The sequence below is a fragment of the Belonocnema kinseyi genome, chromosome 3 (genome assembly GCF_010883055.1).
Source record: "Belonocnema kinseyi isolate 2016_QV_RU_SX_M_011 chromosome 3, B_treatae_v1, whole genome shotgun sequence".
In the NCBI taxonomy this organism is placed as follows: Eukaryota; Metazoa; Arthropoda; class Insecta; order Hymenoptera; family Cynipidae; genus Belonocnema; species Belonocnema kinseyi.
Window position 1 is genome coordinate 52,768,146 of NC_046659.1, and position 19,607 is coordinate 52,787,752.

A 19,607-nucleotide genomic window follows, 5' to 3' on the forward strand; every position below is an offset into this window, starting at 1 on the left:
AAACTTGACAGCCAAACAATATCTAACTTAATACCTACTAACCCCATCTCTCCAAGACTTTACGGCCTCCCAAAAATCTACAAAGAAAATATTCCACTCAAACCGATCGTCAGCGCAATAAAATCACCAACTTACAACCTAGCACGTTTCCTCGCTGCAAAACTAAATCCTTTTACAGGAAACTCTATCACTTACATCCGAAACTCATTCGACTTTATTAAAAAGATTCAACAGATTCATATTCAACCCCAACACATCATAGTGAGTTTCGACATAGTATCTCTTTTTTACGAAAGTACCAATCTCGGATACAATTGAGATAATTAAATCTTTCACAAACTTCCCTTCCAAGCTCGTACCATTGATATAACACTGTCTCAATAATACTTACTTCTCGTTCAATAACCAATTCGACGAACAACCTCAGGGGCAGCAATGGGATCCCCAATCTCACCTGTAATAGCCAATGTCTTTATAGAACATCTAGAAACTAAAATCTTCAACCAAGCCAAACTTAAACCAGAATTCTGGTTCCGTTACGTTGATGACACATTTGTCATCTGGCGATATGGACGAGATGAACTAAATATGTTTTTCGATTTTATCAATCAATTACATCCTAATATCCAGTTCACCATGGAAATAGAACAAAACGGAAAATTGTCTTTCTTGGACATGCCTCTTCCCACCATCACCCATCTCAAAAACAATCAGTCATCAACTCCCATGTATACAGAGCTGTCTCCATGACAGACAAAGATAACCTCACCCTACATCCAAGGTGTCACAGAACAAATAGGAAGAATTCTCAACAAACACAACATCCAGACTATATTTAATCCAGCTGCGAAAATAGGACAACTACTAAATAACCCTAAAGATAAAAAGGCACCCCTCAGTGATCCAGGAGTATATAAAATCCCTTGTTCTTGTGGCAAAGTCTATATTGGAGAAACCAGGAAAGCGGTGAGCCAACGTATTAAGCAACATGAAAGTAAAGTCAGCCTAAAACATTTCACGCAATCAGCACTAGCTAAACATCATATCGAAACAGGAAATAACATTTTATTTGATGAAACAACAGTCATTCCAAAAACACACAAAAAATTTCCAAGAAAACATAGAGAAGCAATCGAAATCTAAAAACACCCTAATAACATCAATTAGGACAATGGATATAATACCAATCCGATTTGGCTTTCCGTTCTCCCGGATTTTTTAAAAAAGGCTTGACTGGCCAATCAAGTACAACCAGTCTCTACGGTGGGGCGCTCTGGCCAAGCACAGGCAAACGAAACGTCGGCAAACAATTCGTAGTTTTTTACACGAGTGAAACCCGAAATATCTCTTTTTATCATTAAACATACAATTAGATATTTATATTTTATTCTAAGCTGAAAGAGAAAAAACCTTGTTAGAATATATCAGTTCTGGCAGGAATTGAACACGGGTTTCCGGGGCAGCAGAACGGAGATATTTCTCTGTGATAAAATAAATTATAAGGTTTAGGAATTTTATCATCCTCATGAAATTCGGCGCGTGTAATGACTTCATTTGGTACTGAATCGCGAAGCACTACATTCAATTAATTTTTCTTTCATTGCAGCTACCCGCTGAAAATTGTAATTTTTCTCACCTGTTTTGCAACTTATGTTATTTTAAATGCCAGTTATTGCAACTATGGTTTTATCATTTAATTTGTGAACATCACTTTTTTCAACTTCAATCTGCAATCAAAAATATGAATTTTTCTAACTATAAATGGCAATGATTAGGTTTGTAGTTTATTTATAAATGAAATGGAAAATGTATTTTTTCTTATAACTGCGGCAATAATACTATTTTCTCGGCTTTATCCTAGATTGCCATCGAACTTTTGTAAATATCAATATTATAATGCCAAATTTTAAATTTAAATAAATTAGGTTTTTAAGGTTACAAATAATTTGATCAAAAAATTATTTAATGTTTTTATTGCCTTCCTCTAAATTTATAAGCCTGTTTATTAATAAAACGTTAAAATAAGAAATTTCGATGAACGGGGACCAGATAATTTTTGAACGGCCCTCACGCACTCGTACTTTAACATTTTGACTGAGATTTTTTCCTCGATATTCTAAAATCTAAGGGTTAAGTTACCCGTGACGTGTAGTCGTTAGCGATCGAACGCCTTAAACTTAGAGAAGGTGGTTCGAAACCCGTCACAGCGTTTTCGATTTTTAAAAGCGTTAATATTATTGAAAGCGTGCGATTATATTATATGTAATGTATTGTAATTTAGTTTAATTTAATTGTTTAAGACAAATTGTATAAGGATGTGGATGACCTTTCACAGAATCTGGTTGTAGCGAGAATTTTTTTTTACTGACGCACGAAATTTTACATGACTGGGATGTAGAATTCACATATAGAGCGGTAGACTTTGTTTTCTTTGGTTGAAACTGTAACTAACAGTTCGAATCATTTTACCTAACTATCTTTATTATCTAGTTGTATTATTTCTTACTGAGTGGCGAATTATATTATAATAAATTTATATCAATAATTGATACTTTCATATCAAATATTACCCTCATTCATTTTACACGGATGTGTGTGAAATTTTAATAAAATGACGTAATGTTCTCGGCACTTACACTTAATCGATAATAATGGTAGTAATAATTGAAAAATAATACTCGAAATATATGAGAACATAAATAAATAGGAATATTAATTATAACTGGTTCAAATATGCATGTGCTTCCACCAACCATTGCAAACCTACTATCAGAACATCCCTTGCGTTTTTGTTCATTAAGGGATGCTTTTTTCTGGTTTCAATGTTTAAGTGAAGTTAAAATATTCCTTAAAATTGATTCAATGACATATTCTTGCTACGCTTGCTTCCCCCACTAATTTGAAAGTAATTTAAAACCGCAGCAGTTAGATGAAAAATCTAGTGATTTTATTAATTAAAAAATGATCATTTCTATACTTGGATGATTAAAGTATAAAAATAACCCCAAAATATGCTGTATACACAAAAAATCATTATTCTTTCGATTTCGTGAGTATGAACCTTTTGTTTCGGTAAGTCTGATTGACAAAATGTGAAACTTTTAGCGAAATCTATCAGAGTTTTTGAGAATAATAAACATTTCAGTAAAGTAACGATTTTTCTAATAAAATACATGTAAAAATTGAAACTTTGACAAGCTTTTGTCAAAAAACTGTCCGTTTTTCTTACTTTTTTCTTTCGAATTTTTTTACTGCAGGTTCAAGCATAAAAAGTTTTTTTTTTAGAATTTTTCACAAAAAGCCATTTACTGTACATTTGGTGAGGGATCCTTTACTTTTTTTTATTATTCACAAGGTAGTCACTAAAATCGAAGAAAAAAGTTGGAATCATTTCATAGTTCAGAAAAATGTACACAGAATAGAAGAACAGAATAAAACTCAAAATTTAAGTTTTCAAAGGTGAAACTTTTTTATTTAAAGTATTTAAGACTAAATTGCAAATTAAACCATTCAAAGTGGACGTTTTCTGAGGTCTGATTATTTGAAATGTATAATTATAACATTTAAAATCAGCTGTTTCGAGTTCAAACGTTCAATAATGTATTCTAACATTACAAGCCGTCTCCGAGACAAGGCCCTACACTCCTACAGAACGACGAATTGTGATGACGGATGCAACAACTCAACAAGCGCTCGAAACCGCGTAGAAGTATTGTCCAGCCCGGAAAATCTATCGATAAAAAATAGTGGTCGAAACTTAAAATAAAATATACATTCCTATTCAGCTTGACGCGATTATTCGGCCGTATGTTGATAAAAATACTTGAAATTTGTATAGTGTATTCTCAATATATGAGCGATGACTATAAACAACGCACTTTGTTTAAAACGCGAATATGTTTGTTTTTATTTAATAGCAAATTGATTCCGAACGAAACCCACGTTTTGCAAACTTCGACCAGTGGGACGGTCATCGAAAAAATGTTAATTGAAGTAACTTATCGTGAGAAAGTTGTTCACTAGACTTTGAAAAAGTTTTTCTGAAAATTTGAAGAATGTGGGTCGAAAATTGTGGAAATGGCAGCGAGTTGAAGTCAGCGTGTTTTGACTTCAAATCGCTGCAAAATGTGGTGTTCGTTCGGAATCAATTTGCTAATAAATAAATACAAACATATTCGCGTTTGCAACAAAGTGCGTTGTTAATAGTCATCGCTTATATGTTGAGAATACGCTATACAAATTTCAAGCATTTTTATCAACAAACGGCCGAATAATCGCGAGTTGTGTCTTACAAAACATCGATTTTTATTCTGAAAATTTTCTAAGTTTTTATTGTTTATCTTAAGTATTAATTACCGAATCAAAAATGTTCATAAGAAAAATTTGTCAGCCGCGTCAAGCTGAATACGAATGTATATTCTCAATATCGGTTTTCTTCACGCAGCCCCTTGTTCAATTTTTGAAGAAGGCGGGACTTCTTGAGATGTTTCAGCTAATCTGAAGTGAAGCTCTCCAACTTCATTAAAAAACATTTCCTGGATTGATTTACGACACTTGCGGGCAGTGGGCTTTATGTTTTCTACTACTTTTCTGTTTGTTTACCGAACTCAGTTTGGGTGAACTTAGTCCAGCAGGGGTCTTTTGTCCATAGGAAGGTCCAAGTAAAGAAATTTAAACAATTTTTTAAATTGAAATTAGAGATTTGGAAATATCATAATCAGCATTTACGAATTTTTCTTATTTCAGTGATATATTACTTGCATAGGAAAGTTGAAAATTTGAAGAAGTTTAATTGAAGAAACTTTTACTCAATATTCAATTTGATACTGCTTATTTCCGTAATTTTCAAGCTTTACGGACATATTGCATATCGTTGGAATTGGGATAATTCGCACATTCTGAATACATGAGTTTCAAGTCGGGGATTGCAGAATTATTATTTTTAACTTTTTAATTACAAAAAGAGCGAGTGAGTGAAAAACTCAAGTGGCTACCCAGACCCCTGTAATTAGAGAGCCACGCGCTGTGAGGTCCTTTCTTTTATGGCTAGCATCTCGTAAAAATCATTAAAACTATTTGAAAAAGTAACCCAAGGAAAGTGATAAATATTAAATTGAGGCCAAGAGACCAATGAAAAGAGAAATTAAGAAACTACGTGTGAAAAAAAGAGTAAGGACAATCCTCCACTAAGAAATGACATCCCACTTGCGCGTCTGTAGGGTCTTCTCTCGGGGAACAGACTATAAAAAAATATAGAAAATAATCATTATTAATAATAAGAAAATTATTCTAAAAATATAGAAATTATTAACTATTAAAAAAAAACAGTTACAGCAACAGTACCACGAAACTTCGATTTGTGTGTGTGTGGAGGAGGGGGGTAGTTTCAACTGAGTCATAACTGGTGGGTGCTTTATGCTCAGAAGGTCACAAACCTTCAGCAGCCTTGTGTTAGTATGGATTTCATATAGTCTCATTTTCACATTTAGTCTGGGATCCGAAGAGGAGAGTGAGCATCCATTTTAGGTCCAGATGATTTGATGATTGATTCTTGTCCAGAATGTTCTACTAATTCCGAATATATCGGGTGCTCATAGCGCATTCCGGGTCATTTTGTTGTTATTTCACATTCCTGTGTTTAGATAAAAAATTTCATATCTGAAAATTATCAAAGTTTTAAAAATATTTTTCCATATTCATTTAAAGAAGTGTGATATGCACACATTTTGTTAATAGTGTATGTTAATTTAATTGATAGTTTTCGAGAAAAACAATAAAATAAATTTTTAATGAAAAGCCATTTCTACGGTACATTTTTTATCATTTCACAATTTTTGTTCTGGAATCATATAGAATTATAGAACTTAGCTGAGACGAAGTCCATTCAATGCTCTTACTAACACTCGTACACAAAGACGTGAAAACTTTGTATTTATTTAGAATTTTGTCAAAACTAAACTAATAGCCTATTTGAAAAAATTTCAAAACCAACTGTATTTTCTTAGTTCTGTATGATTCCAGAAAAAAAGTTATTAAATGATAAAAAGTGTACTGTAGAAATCGTTTTTTATTAAAACGCTATTTTATTGTTTTTCTCGAAAACTATCAATTAAATCATCATACACTATTGACAAAATTTGTGCATATCACACTTGTATAATTGAATATGGAAAAATATTATCAAAACTTTAATAATTTTCGGAGATATGACATTTTTGATCTAAACACATAAAATGTCAAGTAACAACAAAACGACCCGGAATTCGCTATGAGCACCCGATATATTCGGAATCAGGAGAACATTCTGGACAAGAATCAATCATCAAATCATCAGGACTTAAAATGGATCCTCAAGTGCTCTTGGACCCTAGACTAATTCCCAGCCCTCCTTCAGGTGCGAAACCAACCTATTATATATTTGTATTTTTAAAGCATTTATATATTTGACAATCTTTGAAATACAGTGGGCATTTAAAAATAAAATATTTTACTTCTGTTAACGTTTTTTCATATCGTGTGTTATTTTACTTAAAATTTTCATTTTCGTGTGTTTTTGGAATTTTGTAAATGCTACAACTCTGGTACTTTTTGGTTTTATGAAAATAATTCTTTAGGATACATTGTTCGAATTTTTGAATAATAAGAATATCCGCACTGAGAATTTTTGAATCTTGAAAAAAAGTGGTCTCGAAAATATTCGAAATGTGCCCACTTTTTGAATTTTTATTCAAAATGGCTGGCTAACGAACTTGATCTTTAATTTAGGACACTTAAAGAGTGTACCAAAGGTCAATCTAATAAATTAATTTTTACACTCTCTTCAGAGAAGGTATTAGATTTGTGTAAAATTTGACCCCCCCCCCAGTTTTTGCCAAATGTCCACGTTTTGAGACCCCCTGAATCCGAAAAACAGGTTTTTACGAATGTATCTGTCTGTATGCCTGTATGTATGTCTGTCTGTCTATGAACACACTACTTTTGAAAAAATTAATCTATTAGATTGTCCTTTGGTACACTTTTTTAGTGTCCTAAACAAGGCCAAGTTCGATGGCCAGCCATTTTGGATGAAAATTCAAAAAGTGTGCACATTTTGAATATTTTTGAGACCACTTTTTAAAAAATTTATAAATTCTCTGTATGGTTATTCATAGTATTTAAAAAATTTAACAATATATCCTAATGACATTTTTCAAAAATTCAAAAATTACTAGAGTTATAGCATTCTCAAAATCCAACAAAAAAACTAAAATGAACAATTTAGGCCAAACAACGCATGATGCGAAAAAAAGACTAGAGAAGAAAAAAATTGCTTTTTAAAAGCCCTTCAAGATTATGATAACAACTTTTTCAATTTGGTCAAAAAGTTGAAAATTCCAAATAAGATCGTACAAAAAAATTTTGAAACCACATTTTTTCAAGATTTAAAAATTCTATGTACGGTTGTTCATAGTAGCCAGAAACACAAACAATTAACCCTAACGACTTTTTTATAAAAAGAAAATTATCAGAGTTAGATCATTTTCAAAATCCAAAAAAACAATCTGAAATGAAAATTTTATGCCAAACAACGCATGCTATGAAAAAATGCAAGAGAAGAAAACCTTTGCTTTTTGAAAGCCCTATAGGACTACGATAACAACTTTTTTAATTTGGTCGAAAAGTAGAACATTCCAAATTTGATCGTACAAAAATGTGCAACTATATTATCTTCAGTTCTAATACAGATATAAAAGCGATTTAAACTGCAAACTGTAATGGATAGGCTCTGCATTTATTTCCAATCACCCGTAAGGATGTGTTAGTCTTATTTTTGGTGAAAATCGCGATATTTTTAGACATTTTTTGTGTTGGAAAACAAGTGACAGAAAGCAGGGAGCCATCCAAGCATTCAGAACTAGGGGCCGAATAATGGCACCAGCGGTAGGCAGTAAAACAAAGAAAGGGCCCCCTCCTGCTTTCTGTCACTTGTTTTCCAACAAAAAAAATGTCTAAAAATATCGCTATTTTCACAAAAAAGAAGACTAACACATCCTTCCGGGTGATTGAAAATAAATACAGAGCCTATCAATTACAGTTTGCAGTTTGAATCGCTTTAATATCTGTATTAGAACTGAAGATAATATAGTTGCACATTTTTGTACTTTTAAGCAACAACTTTTATTATTTTTCAAATTTCTCAACTGCAACTGGTTCACAACAGTTTTCCTCATACTCGTGAATTTTTTCAAATTTTTTCCATCGCCCCTTGTATAAGAAATAATGCCCTAAAAATCCTTACTTTTTTTTACATTTTTCAGTCTGCTAAGCACAAAAATTTTTTTACAGAAACGTCTTCAAGCTCATTAACGTAGAACACTTTCAGCTTTTAAATGACTGTTTTTTTGTTGCGCTAGCATTTTTTTTATTGAGCTGTTAAGCTTCAAAGGCAGAGGCCTGTAGTTTTCTCGCCGATAGTAATCATATCTTTAAGTACATGCAAAATTACAAGAACTGTCAACTGGCATTGAATATATTAACCGATTTTCATCAAATTTCTTTTCATTTGCTTAAAATTAGATTAGTAAATTGATTCAACTAATTAAAATTTAATTTATTAACTTTTTAACACATTTTCATTTTTCTCAACCGGTTCTAATTCTCTCGCGTGAAGCATGCAACCTCCCGCATGTCCGACAGTCAAGTATCCTCCTTGGGTTCTAGTAGAGGGGAAAAAAAGTAGGGTAGCGGCCCTGTGCCTCCCTGAAAACTGCAAAAAAAGTTTGGGAACTGCTGATTTACAGTATATCTCTTAAATTCCTCTTAGATCCACTTAGCGAAATTCTGTATAGAATAATTTAGTGTTTTTAGATCCTCTTAAGAGGGCAATTATATACTGAGTCATTTTTCCAGTTAACGCAGCCTCTTAAATTACGATTATATCCAAATAGAACAATGTTGCACCAAATAATTTAATGTTTTCATGTTTATTCAAGCTCCCCATAGATCCTCTTAAGACGAATATTCTATAGTGAGTCGGTTCGCTAGTAAACGCAGCCTTTTAAATTACTGCTAGATCCACTTGGGGAAATTCCACGCAAAATAATTTAGTGTTTCAATGTCCTTTTAAGATTCCCTTAGATGCTCTTAAGATGGTAATTATATACTCGGTAACTCTTTTGTCAAAGCTGTCCTATTAAATCCCCATTAGATCCATAAAAAAAATGTCTCGAAAAATAATTTCGCATTTTCAGGTCTACTCAGGTTCCGCTTAGATTCTCTTAGGATGATGTCCTTATCAAATTCTTTTAGATTTTTTCACGATTCCTCTTCAAATCCACTTAAAATTCTATCTGAAATCTTAGATGCTTCTAAACAGATTCTAACGATTCTAAACAGGTATTTTTACCAGGGTAAACAATAATTTTTTGTGAAATTTACAACTATGCAAGGAAAACTTATCCTACTTAAAATATTAAATTTTTTCTGTTTAAACTGAATGACTGAAACTTTAACTTTATTTTACGAATGAACTATAAACCTTTCTTAATAATTTGCATAGAATAAATTATTTTTCATATATTAAATTTGAATTCTCGCAGAACTCGAACCCGAACACATCGCGCTCTCTAGTGAGTGGTAGACTCCTCGATTGTGCATTGATTGCCTTCAACGACTAGCCCTGGACTAGCCCCTTTAGCATCTCTTTTTAACAGTTTGCTTTTACGCAGCGGCAGCCCGCTTAAAGTTGGGTTATGTTTACAAACATTTTTAACGCTCGTGTGATTCCATTGTATTTATTTAATTTTTGTATCAAGTTGATAGTATTCGGAGGCGAATACGTGTTTTACTGAATCTTTCAGCACAATGGTAAAAGTTTGCATTTACTGCAACAGAAACTATCCGGATGGAAATATCACATTTCACAAGTACGTTTTTTTGACAAGTACATTTTTGGGGTTAACAAATCTGATTTGTTGGTTATAACAAACGCTTGTGAGATAATTGTATTATTAAAAAATAAGAATTGTAAATTGTGAATTATTATTCTTTTTTTATTTGAGATACAGAATTAAGGTTACGTTGTGTGACGGAGGTTATTTTATTTTATTAAATAAAACAATATTTCAGCGACTATTTAATTGTAATTTTAAATCATTCTGATTAGGTGTTAAAATTAGTCATATTTTTTTGTTAGATTAATATGTCTTTTTTTACAAATATTGTTTTGCGATCATTTTTAGTTTATACTTTAGAGGTTATGTCATGTGATGAAAAGGGAAAGTAGTTATGTTGCGTAGTCTGCTTTTGAAGCCTTTTATAGTATTTTATTAATCATTATTGTTAATTTGTAGGTTTCCGAGTGACAAGGAACGTCGAAAAAAATGGTTGAGTGCGATGAAACTTCCGTGTGAAGATATCGATAAAAACAGTTATTTATGCAGTGAGCATTTCGAGCCGATCACCTATTCTTGTCAAATTGTAAATAATGTAGTTCATAGGTTCTTATATATAGAAGCTGTGCCGAGCATCTTTAAAGAAAATATCAGGTAAATATTTCAGAAACATTTCCCACGTTCCTACCAAAAAACTCAACATTTTTCTGAATAATCAAGAAAATTACCAAAGAAACTCCTTTTTTAATCTCGTCAAACAAATTAGATTTGGTCAAATAAGTAGTCGAGAAAGTATAATTTCGAAGGTAAAAGCGGCAAATCTTTTCGACAATTGACATTACTTTTTCTTCTTTAGTACAAAAATCGGTGTCGATAGTGACTCCAGTAAAGATGTTCAAATTTCACAAGAAAACGAAAATGCTGGCACGATGCAAGCTTGTAAACAAAATCTAATTGAGGATGAGGAGTAAGTTGAAATTTAATGATAATATGTAGAAGAAACAATTGTTATGCTTTAATGCGATTTGAATAATGCTACATCTATTTTATTTCAGCTGTTACTATTACAAAATTTTGAATGGTATTATTCACAGAATTCTAAAAACAGATCTAAATACTTTTGATCAAGCGCCAATCACCAGGTGATACTTTTTTTCTCAATTTAATAGTTTGCATGAATCCTTTGACAATTAAGTTTAAAGGATTTGATATCTTTTTTTAGAAATAGTTCATTTAATTTCTTTAATGTATAGGCTCACCACAGACGAAACCCCTTCTGATAAAATACAAAATGAAATCAATCCGGGTTTAAATACAGCGAAATCTGAAATTAAACTAATACAGGAAGCAGTTAATGTGGAAGACTCCGCGAAAGTCAAAGTTTTGCCTCTCTTTCCACCACCTATGCAAATTTGGTATGTCAGAAATGATTAACTTCATATTAATTATTATTATTTTAAAAATTTTCAACTTTGAGTTAGTTTAGATGTGATGAAATTTCAATTTTTTTAAAATACAATTATAAAAAATCCTGAATTAATACGGTGCTCCTTATTTTTAGGAATGGAGAAATGGATTCCAAGGAAGCCGTTTGTGATTTTAAGACTGACCAGAATCAAGTTCAAGAGGCAAAATCTATTTATGAAGATATAAGAATGGATACAGATGACGTGAACCTCGAGATTATCAACAATTACTCTCATTTGTGAGTTATATTTGTAGCTTGTAGAACAATGACTAAAAATATTAAATATCCTATTTTTATTTCATCAGAGACATAAGACTAAAACTTATATTTTGAAGTGACCTTTTTTAATTTTCAGAAATGGATTACATGAAATAGAAGTAAGTTCTTATGAACCTGAGGATTTCCCAAATGGATCAAATAAAATTGAAGTCAGTTCTTATGAACCTGAGAATTTTCAGAATGGATTAAATGAAGTAGAAGTAAGTTCCTATGAACCTGAGAATTTCAAACATGAATTGAATGAAGTAGAAGTAATTTCATATGATCCCGAGAATATCGAAAATGGATTAAATGAAGTTGAAGTGAGCTCATATGAACCTGAAAATTTAGAGGAAAAACATCAAGTGGAAACATCCATTTCGAAAGATTGTGCAATGGATACGGAAGTTCCAGAAAACTTGTACGTAACATTAAGAATTTTATTTTTGTAATTGAGTAATGAATACAATATTTTGCGATATTTCACTCGTCATTTTTATTAGTTTTTTTTTAATTTTCCAGATTATAAATCTAAATATAGGGCTTATTATTGTATTCAGTATTATATTTATTGTAAAAATATAGGGGGTTCCGTGGGTTATCCTTATCCTTGTAGGGGTGGGTAGAGCACACAAAAATAAGTCAAACAGTCCCATAAACTTCTTGGATCCTATACAAGGGGTACACAACTTCTGCAATCGGTGACAAAGTTCATTGCAATCACTTTATTTTCAACTTTAAATCACTTTTTAATTTCACAGTTCAATCAAGCAATCGGTGTACATCGAATTTTTAAGTTATGACATACAGAGCTTTGAGAATATATGTACACAAATCCCATCTGGGCATTCAAATTACTGAAAGTGCAATTAAATTTATTTGATTAATTTCATTAATCAATTGATAAAAGTTTGCCGTTGTCTAGCGAGCTTAGATTTCGCTTTTTTGTACATCTCCAACGTCGTGAACTTGGTGCTAAAAGGAAAGTGGTGCTGGCGATCACTACTCTACAATATACACCGACTGCAGGATACGCTCGAATCGGACCCAAAAACTTTTTGGGACTTTTCGACTCATTTTTTTTTGCCCGCCCCGACAAGGATAAAAATAACTCAAGGGACACCGTGTACAAAGTAAAAATTCATATTTAAGTTTGGACAGTTTCTGATCTAATCCTGAATTTTTGTCATCTCTAGGAGTAAAGATATTGTTGAAGAAGAACCACCTTATGAACCTGTGCCTAAAAAGACTCGCTTTCGCAAAAGAAAGTATAGCACGAGTAATGCGTAAGTCGATAAATTTATGTTTACATTTATGTGCCAATGTGCTTCAACTTTCAATACTAAGCGTTTATATTTGAGACATGTACAATTTTAGGTGATTTTTTAGATTGATTTGCATACAAAATCGTGTCATAAAATTGAAAATTGGAAACAGAATTTCGCGGCATTTGACATTTTTATTTTTAAAGCATTATACAGATACGGAAAATTATTTTCAAGAAGTTGTTTAAAACATTCTGAAAACCATAAACACAAAATTTCAAAGCTCCTTTCAGAGTTTAGTAATTTTAAATTCAAGTATCCTTACATTTTAAAGTCGATTTTTTCCAAATTAAGCCATTTATAATTTTAAGCATTAAAAACTCATTTGTTTTAATCTAAAAGGATTCGAAATTACTCAATTGAAAACAAAAATAACTGTATAAATCAGTTCGAAATATTGAAGAATTTATTGTTAAAAATATTTTAAATTCAATTTCAAAATTAAACTATCAAATTTTAATGACTTCAAATTTTGGTGTGCAAAATTTAATGATTACAAATTTTATTCGTTTAAAAGCATTAACTTTCAAGAGTTGAGCGTTCAGAATTGAACAGTTCAATTGTTTATGTTGTTCACAATTTTTTTTAAGGTTTCAAAATTGGAAAATTGGGAAATTTAAATTGCTATTAAAATTGTACTATTTCAGATGCAGTCATTCAAAAGTATATAATTTCTGTTAAAAAAAGGAGAAAGAAACTCACTAGAAAATGTATTCAGTCTAAAAAACTGTTACTTTCGATACATGTTGAATTGTGAAAATAAGAAGCTTTCAAGTTGAAAATGTTCGAAATTGGAAGCAATGCAATAAAGATACATAATTTGAATCTCTTAAACAAAATGTTGACATTAATGTTAAATTAAAATTAATTAACATTAAATTCTTCCATTTTTAAAAAATAATTCTTTCAAGAAACAACTGTAAGTGAAATTATGAAAATTAAAAACTTTAAATTCAACAGTCTAAAGTTTTAAACCTTTAAAGTTCTAAAGTTTTAATTTAACTTCACTTAAAAAATATACGGGTCACATATCTATTTCAAACGTTCATTGTTTAAAGTAATAAATATTATAATTACTCATAAAGTACAATTTTAAATTGCACTAATTGGAATCTAAAGTTTAAAAAATTAAAAAGTTTGAAATTGATGCTTTTGAATTTTAGTTTCATTTAAAAAGCGTTTGATTTTACAATTTTTTCGATTGATGATAATCTACTCTTTTTAACAGAAGAAGTATTTCAAAGTTATATTACAAGACTTTTTGCCTCTTCTTATGTAGTCGATTTTATGGCTATGCTAATAGTTGTTAAAATTAATAAAGCTATTTTTTTCAGCGATGAGAGCATTGAGGACAGATCCATAAGAAATCTACTTTACAAATGCTTGGAAAACAAAGATAGAACCGATCTAGACGTAAAGCTTAAAAAATATACTAAGTGTAAGTTAAGTCAACTACTGAAAACAGCCTTAAATTATATAGAATGCCTGGAGGATAAGCTTACAATAACTACAGAGAAAAATACACAGTACGAAATGCAAATACTAGAACTAGAAAACTTGCTACAGTCCATTGGCGATACCGAAACCAAGCAAAAGTAGTATTTAAAAACTTAAGTAGGAAACAAATCAATTTTCCATACTTGATTACGAACCAAGCAAAAATATCCTTTAGAATCTTCCAAAACATGTAAATATTGTGAATATTCGAAAACTTACACTGTAAAAAGTAGAATGTACTTTTCTTTCTTTGAAACTGACAAGAGAGAAATTTTATTTTTAATATCTGTATATAAATATGAATTAAAATTATAATGCGTCTAGTGTTAAGTTATTTTTGGAGGAATTCATCACTTTTCGAATCACTCATTTTTTTCTATTAGGTTATATTTCTTTTTCAACATTCCTTCTCTATTACAGTTCGACTGAGGACAATTAATTTCGAATCTTCGACTTGATTCGATAATGCTTTATTTAATTTTATCACCGCTTCCAATTTTTAAATGAAGTGAAATACCTACTTATAAGAATGACCCTGAATCTTCACCATTCTTCCGAATTTTATACACTTTTAAATTTAATTAGTTATATAATGAGTGGGAAAGAATTCGTCGAATTCGACATTTCTTATTTATCACTCTCTTATTAATGCAAAATGTTAATAATTATGACTTAATAGTCAAGAGCCAGATTTGTAAGTTTATTATTTTAGATTGTAAGAATAAAATAAAAAAATAAATGTACTTTTAAACAAAAATTTTGAAAGTTTGGTATTTAATTAATTCTTATGTTATTTAATTAAAAATTTTATTTCAAATTGGAAGCATTAATATTTGATTCGTTTTAGATTCAAAACGGATCAGATTGATTTTCAAATTTCAAGAATCCAGATTTGACAATTTAAAATTTTAATCTTATAAACTTGTAATCTAAAATGGTAGACCTAACCGTTAACATTTTTATATTGAGCAATCCCAGTTAACGTAATTGTTTCTCTGTTTACGTTATGTCTGCTCAATTGAAAACTTTCCAAATTGAGCAATTTCAGATAATCCAATCACCATTTATACTTCTATATATACTAAGAGACCTAGACTCTTGAAGCTAACTTTGGCATTAAATGCTGAGAAAAGTCCCCTGATTATGTATATCCAGGTTAGGCTTTCGAAAAGTTGGTAGTTTATTTTTCAAATAAGGTTTTTTTCTAACAAATACATGATGTATTATAAGAAAATGATGTAGAATATTTTTCAGAAAGCTTGAAATAAACTTAAACTTAAAATAAGCTCATTATAAACAATTGAATTTCCACTAAAACTAACGTATTTGCAGATAGATTTCTCAGTTACTATCTGACAGAAAAATTCCGAAAAAGACGAATTGATTTTCAAGTCGGGAATTCCACACAGGAAAATAAAAGTTTCCGAAAAAAATAAAATTTTATTAATTTAAAAAATGGCGTTTTCGAACAACTGCGATTGCAATTTACAATTTTTCGGAATTGTTCTATCCATAAGGTGGTGAGACATTGTCCATGTGCAAAATGTCAATTTAGCGCTAATTAAATTGTTTATAACTCTGTAACTTGAGAACAGTCAACTGTACAAATCAAAGTATAAAATTATGAGTCTTGTCTTTGTTCAAAATTTATGAAAAATATATTACAGAATTTTTTACATTAAATAATGTGTTTGATAAAAGAATGCTTTAAACAATAAACGACCAACCTTTCGAAATACATGGATATTCATATTCAAGGTAGTTTTAACGATATTTTAAGTCAAAGTTACGCTCTATAGACTTCTCAGTACATAACAGCATTACAAAAAGTAATCTTATCAAAAAGAATGTTATGTACTTAAAGACACATTGTGGATTTTGATGTTTTCTAAAAACGTAACGTGATAAGTAAATGTAACTTTTTATATACGTATTAAAACCAAATTTGCTTATTGTGTACAAATAATAAATTATATTATATTCTTTTTATAATTATTTGTCATATATAAGTATTACAAAATAAAACAAAGTAATACTGGAAATTTGATTTAAAATTATTCTTGGCACAGTTTAAGGCTTTCAAATCTTCCCGGTATTTCAGTTTTCATGTTGCCGCACTGATCAAACGTTGGCAGTATTGAGTTTGAAAATGCCGGTTATAGGCTCAATAATGATTCGAAGTCAAGGTTAAATTGCGACGCACAACACCGCCCCACTTCTCGGCCCTAACTTCAATCAATGATCAACGGAAAAGTGCGTGGATGTAAAAGGAACGGGGGTGTATATTCTGATCCTTCATAAGGAAATTCAAGTTTCAATTTGACGAAAATAGAATGAAAATCAATGTGCAACTATTTTAAAGTGTCTTGATTCATTGGATGAGGAAAGAGCGCCGTTGAGACTGAAAAATATGTGAGTAGCAACGATTCTTCTCGTTCATTTTCTAACCTAAAAGATTTCGTGAAACAAAGGCGCGGTTAGCCAATAACTGCCTTTATTTAAAAATATCTTACAATTTAATAGCAAAATTAATACACAGTGGCCTTTCCCTATAAATAGTTTAATTTCTTAGCTGATTCTCTCGAAATAAAGTGTCGCAGTCCTTCAACTGTGTTCGGTTAGTCTTTGTTGGTTTATTTTTTATTTTATTTTTAGAAGATTGTTACTTGTTTTATTATATGTATATATAGTAAGTACGTGTATTTGGGTACAAATATCAGTGTGCGCTTTACAGATTGATTTCTTGTATTAACCTAATTCTGCTAATACAGAGTCCAGGTCCTCTTGCAATGAAAGACTTTGTTCGCGTTGCTTTGATAAGTCGTCTTTTAGACGATCGACCTGAGCCTTGAGGAGATAATTTCCCTTTTTCAGAGCAGCAAGTCGTCCTTCGTGCCTTTTTACGCGAGTCTGAAACAAAAATGTTCAATTTTCCATGTAAAAAGTAAATGCTAAATTTCCAAATTGGCGATGTCGTTTATGGAGTTTAAAATGGCGTTCTAAGGTCGAAGTAAAACTTATGTTTTGCATTACGTACTGTCTGCTATTATGGAATTTTCCGCAGTACTAGTCCAAGTGTCGCCTAGCGCTATACTTGACAGGCTAGTCTTGTGGAAATTTTCATAATACTATATAGAGTATTATTCCTAATGCCGAACAAGAATGTTCAGAAAATTATAACAAAATAAAAAAAAAATATTTAGTTTAATTTCAATTCAAAAATTAATTAGCAAATAAAATAACTTGTTTTTCATTAAAATTATATTTATGAGTTTTATATGGAAGCCTGCTTAAAAAAAGTTCCTATAGCAACGTTTGTTGGATATACCCTTATACAGAAATAATTGTTATACATTTCTTTGTTTATTTTAAAAATTCGACTTCCCTTAGGCATACGATGCTCGTACTTTTGACATTTGAAAACTGCCTATCCAAAATCAGTGCTTTGAAATGAAAATGCTTTCGACGTAAAAAACTTGTTTTTTTCCGACACACTCAATTTATAAGGTTGCGTTCTGTGACGCTTCAGTTTCATCACTTTTTTTCGAACTTTTTTTACGTACTGTCTATAGTTACGGAATTTTCTCCAACTTCAACCTTTTTTTTTAATATAATGGGTTAATCTAAGAATAAATATTTTTTATTAATATTTAAGAACCGGAGAAATTATTTTAAAAGCCTTAAGAGCATGTGACCATGTTTATCTTTTTCCAAGGTTTTAGAGAAAAATATTTATTATTGTGGAAACAACGTCGGGTAAACTGATATGAGTCATAACTATGACATAATTAATTAATTGACACTAAGTCACATCCCCTTATCTTTGAATAACTTAAAATAGTTTTGTAAATAATTTAAATAGAAATTGCTAAACAAGTTCTAAATTTGGCAATAATTGTAAGTGATCTTTATAAATATGGGTACTAATAAATTCCAGATAGAAATTACTGCTAGCCCTGAACGAGCGAGATCCGTGTACATCCAGAATGCAATACATTCTAGCTTCATAAACGCTTTTTCCTAATCTAGAATACCTTTCTAGACTAAGAATAAAGATGCTACTCCCTCCCTTTTTAAGATTATATCAGCATGTGCGCATAAATCCTGGGACCAAACCCTGCACTTATTATAACTGCAATTATAAAATAACTTGAATATTAGTGTTCGCATAGCTGAGTTTACCTTTGATTTAAAATTCAAAATTTTAATTCAAGTTCTAAGTTATGTCAGTTGAATAAACAATGTATTAATATTTGTGCGAAGAGATTATTTATTTATATAATAGTTTAATAACGAAAATGGTTAACATCGCGGTTGTTTGGAATGTTTGTGATTGGGATTTTACAAGGTTGCCATTTTTGTAAGAGGGGGAAATATAATGTTGACAAATTTTGTATGTCAGTCCTTCGATTTACTATAAACGGATTACCAAAATATGTAAGTCATTTCTAAAATTATTCCTTTTCTGTAAAATTCCGTTTTTACGTTCGTTTTGGTACTTTTAGGTTCCAAAAATCATAAAATTTTGTCAGAATCCGTCTGATATTTTTGTATGCGTACATGTCTGATTGGTTACCTGAATGTTCTAACAACTCTATAACTTTGGAAGAATTTGATCAATCAAATCAGCCGTTGATACACTTTTTGAGGGTCCCAAAATAAAGGTTAACCAGGTTAATCCAACTAAGAGGAAACAATTTAGAGCATTTTCAAAACTGAAACATATTTTTTAGAGTTTCAGAAATTGTTGTCAACGATTCTGGCAGATTCTGCGTATATTTATTACGTTTTTATTATTAAGCCACGAAAAGTTAGAAGAATCATGTTTGGCAATCATGATTTTTCAGAAGGCAAAATTTTATGATGCCAAGTTGTCTCTGTTGCTATAATTTAGGGCTCATTTGTAAAAGCTGCGATTTTTTTATAAGTATGATGTTACATCCGACGGTTGACTCAGTTTAGTTACATTTTTAATCTGGATGGATAAATTACAAAGTTTCTTTAGATCATCAGATTGTTTCGCGCTATGCGTGAATGCAATATAGTCGTAATTTTGGCATTTAAATATGAATATTTTGTATATTTTTAGTGTTAGCAACTTGTGGATTGTGTGACACGTGACACAATTCTACAGATAAATTGTTTATTCAAAAATACTTGACATTTTTTTTGTCGATCGATTGTTTT

At 30.8% G+C, this 19,607-nt stretch overlaps 3 protein-coding genes across 7 annotated transcripts in view; 2 read left to right on the forward strand and 1 right to left on the reverse strand.

Annotated features, from left to right (window-relative positions):
- The first annotated feature begins 9,657 nt into the window (after positions 1–9,657).
- On the forward strand, positions 9,658–14,735 carry LOC117170275. Its single transcript, XM_033356942.1, has 9 exons — positions 9,658–9,905; positions 10,332–10,526; positions 10,729–10,839; positions 10,928–11,014; positions 11,126–11,287; positions 11,434–11,577; positions 11,696–12,019; positions 12,795–12,884; positions 14,258–14,735. Exons 1-9 carry the CDS (start codon positions 9,844–9,846, stop codon positions 14,520–14,522), a joined length of 1,440 nt encoding a protein of 479 aa, XP_033212833.1. The 5' UTR covers positions 9,658–9,843; the 3' UTR covers positions 14,523–14,735.
- Positions 14,736–16,616: 1,881 nt separating this feature from the next.
- Positions 16,617–19,607, forward strand: part of LOC117169329 — a 66,756-nt gene continuing 63,765 nt past the window's right edge. Inside the window, exon 1 of the mRNA XM_033355661.1 lies at positions 16,617–16,832. Coding sequence (XP_033211552.1) covers positions 16,831–16,832 — 2 coding nt within the window. The 5' untranslated portion in view covers positions 16,617–16,830. The remainder of the gene's footprint in view (positions 16,833–19,607) is intronic.
- The window catches only part of LOC117169327 (glutamic acid-rich protein), a 45,964-nt gene continuing 43,254 nt past the window's right edge, over positions 16,898–19,607 (reverse strand). For 4 of the 5 annotated variants that reach the window (XM_033355656.1, XM_033355658.1, XM_033355660.1 and 1 more), the window contains one exon: positions 16,898–17,330. In XM_033355656.1, the coding sequence (XP_033211547.1) occupies positions 17,169–17,330 (162 nt within the window). In that variant the 3' untranslated portion in view covers positions 16,898–17,168. The remainder of the gene's footprint in view (positions 17,331–19,607) is intronic. The other variant, XM_033355657.1, reaches the window with a different exon arrangement.

What these genes read in the sequence shown, in the direction of transcription:
- LOC117170275 (XM_033356942.1), top strand. Translation starts at nt 9,844, where the DNA reads ATGGTAAAAGTTTGCATTTACTGCAACAGAAACTATCCGGATGGAAAT. An exon ending in GGAAATATCACATTTCACAA is followed by an intron (nt 9,906 to 10,331) that starts GTACGTTTTTTT and finishes GTTAATTTGTAG; the next exon opens with GTTTCCGAGTGACAAGGAAC. An exon ending in AATCTAATTGAGGATGAGGA is followed by an intron (nt 10,840 to 10,927) that starts GTAAGTTGAAAT and finishes ATTTTATTTCAG; the next exon opens with CTGTTACTATTACAAAATTT.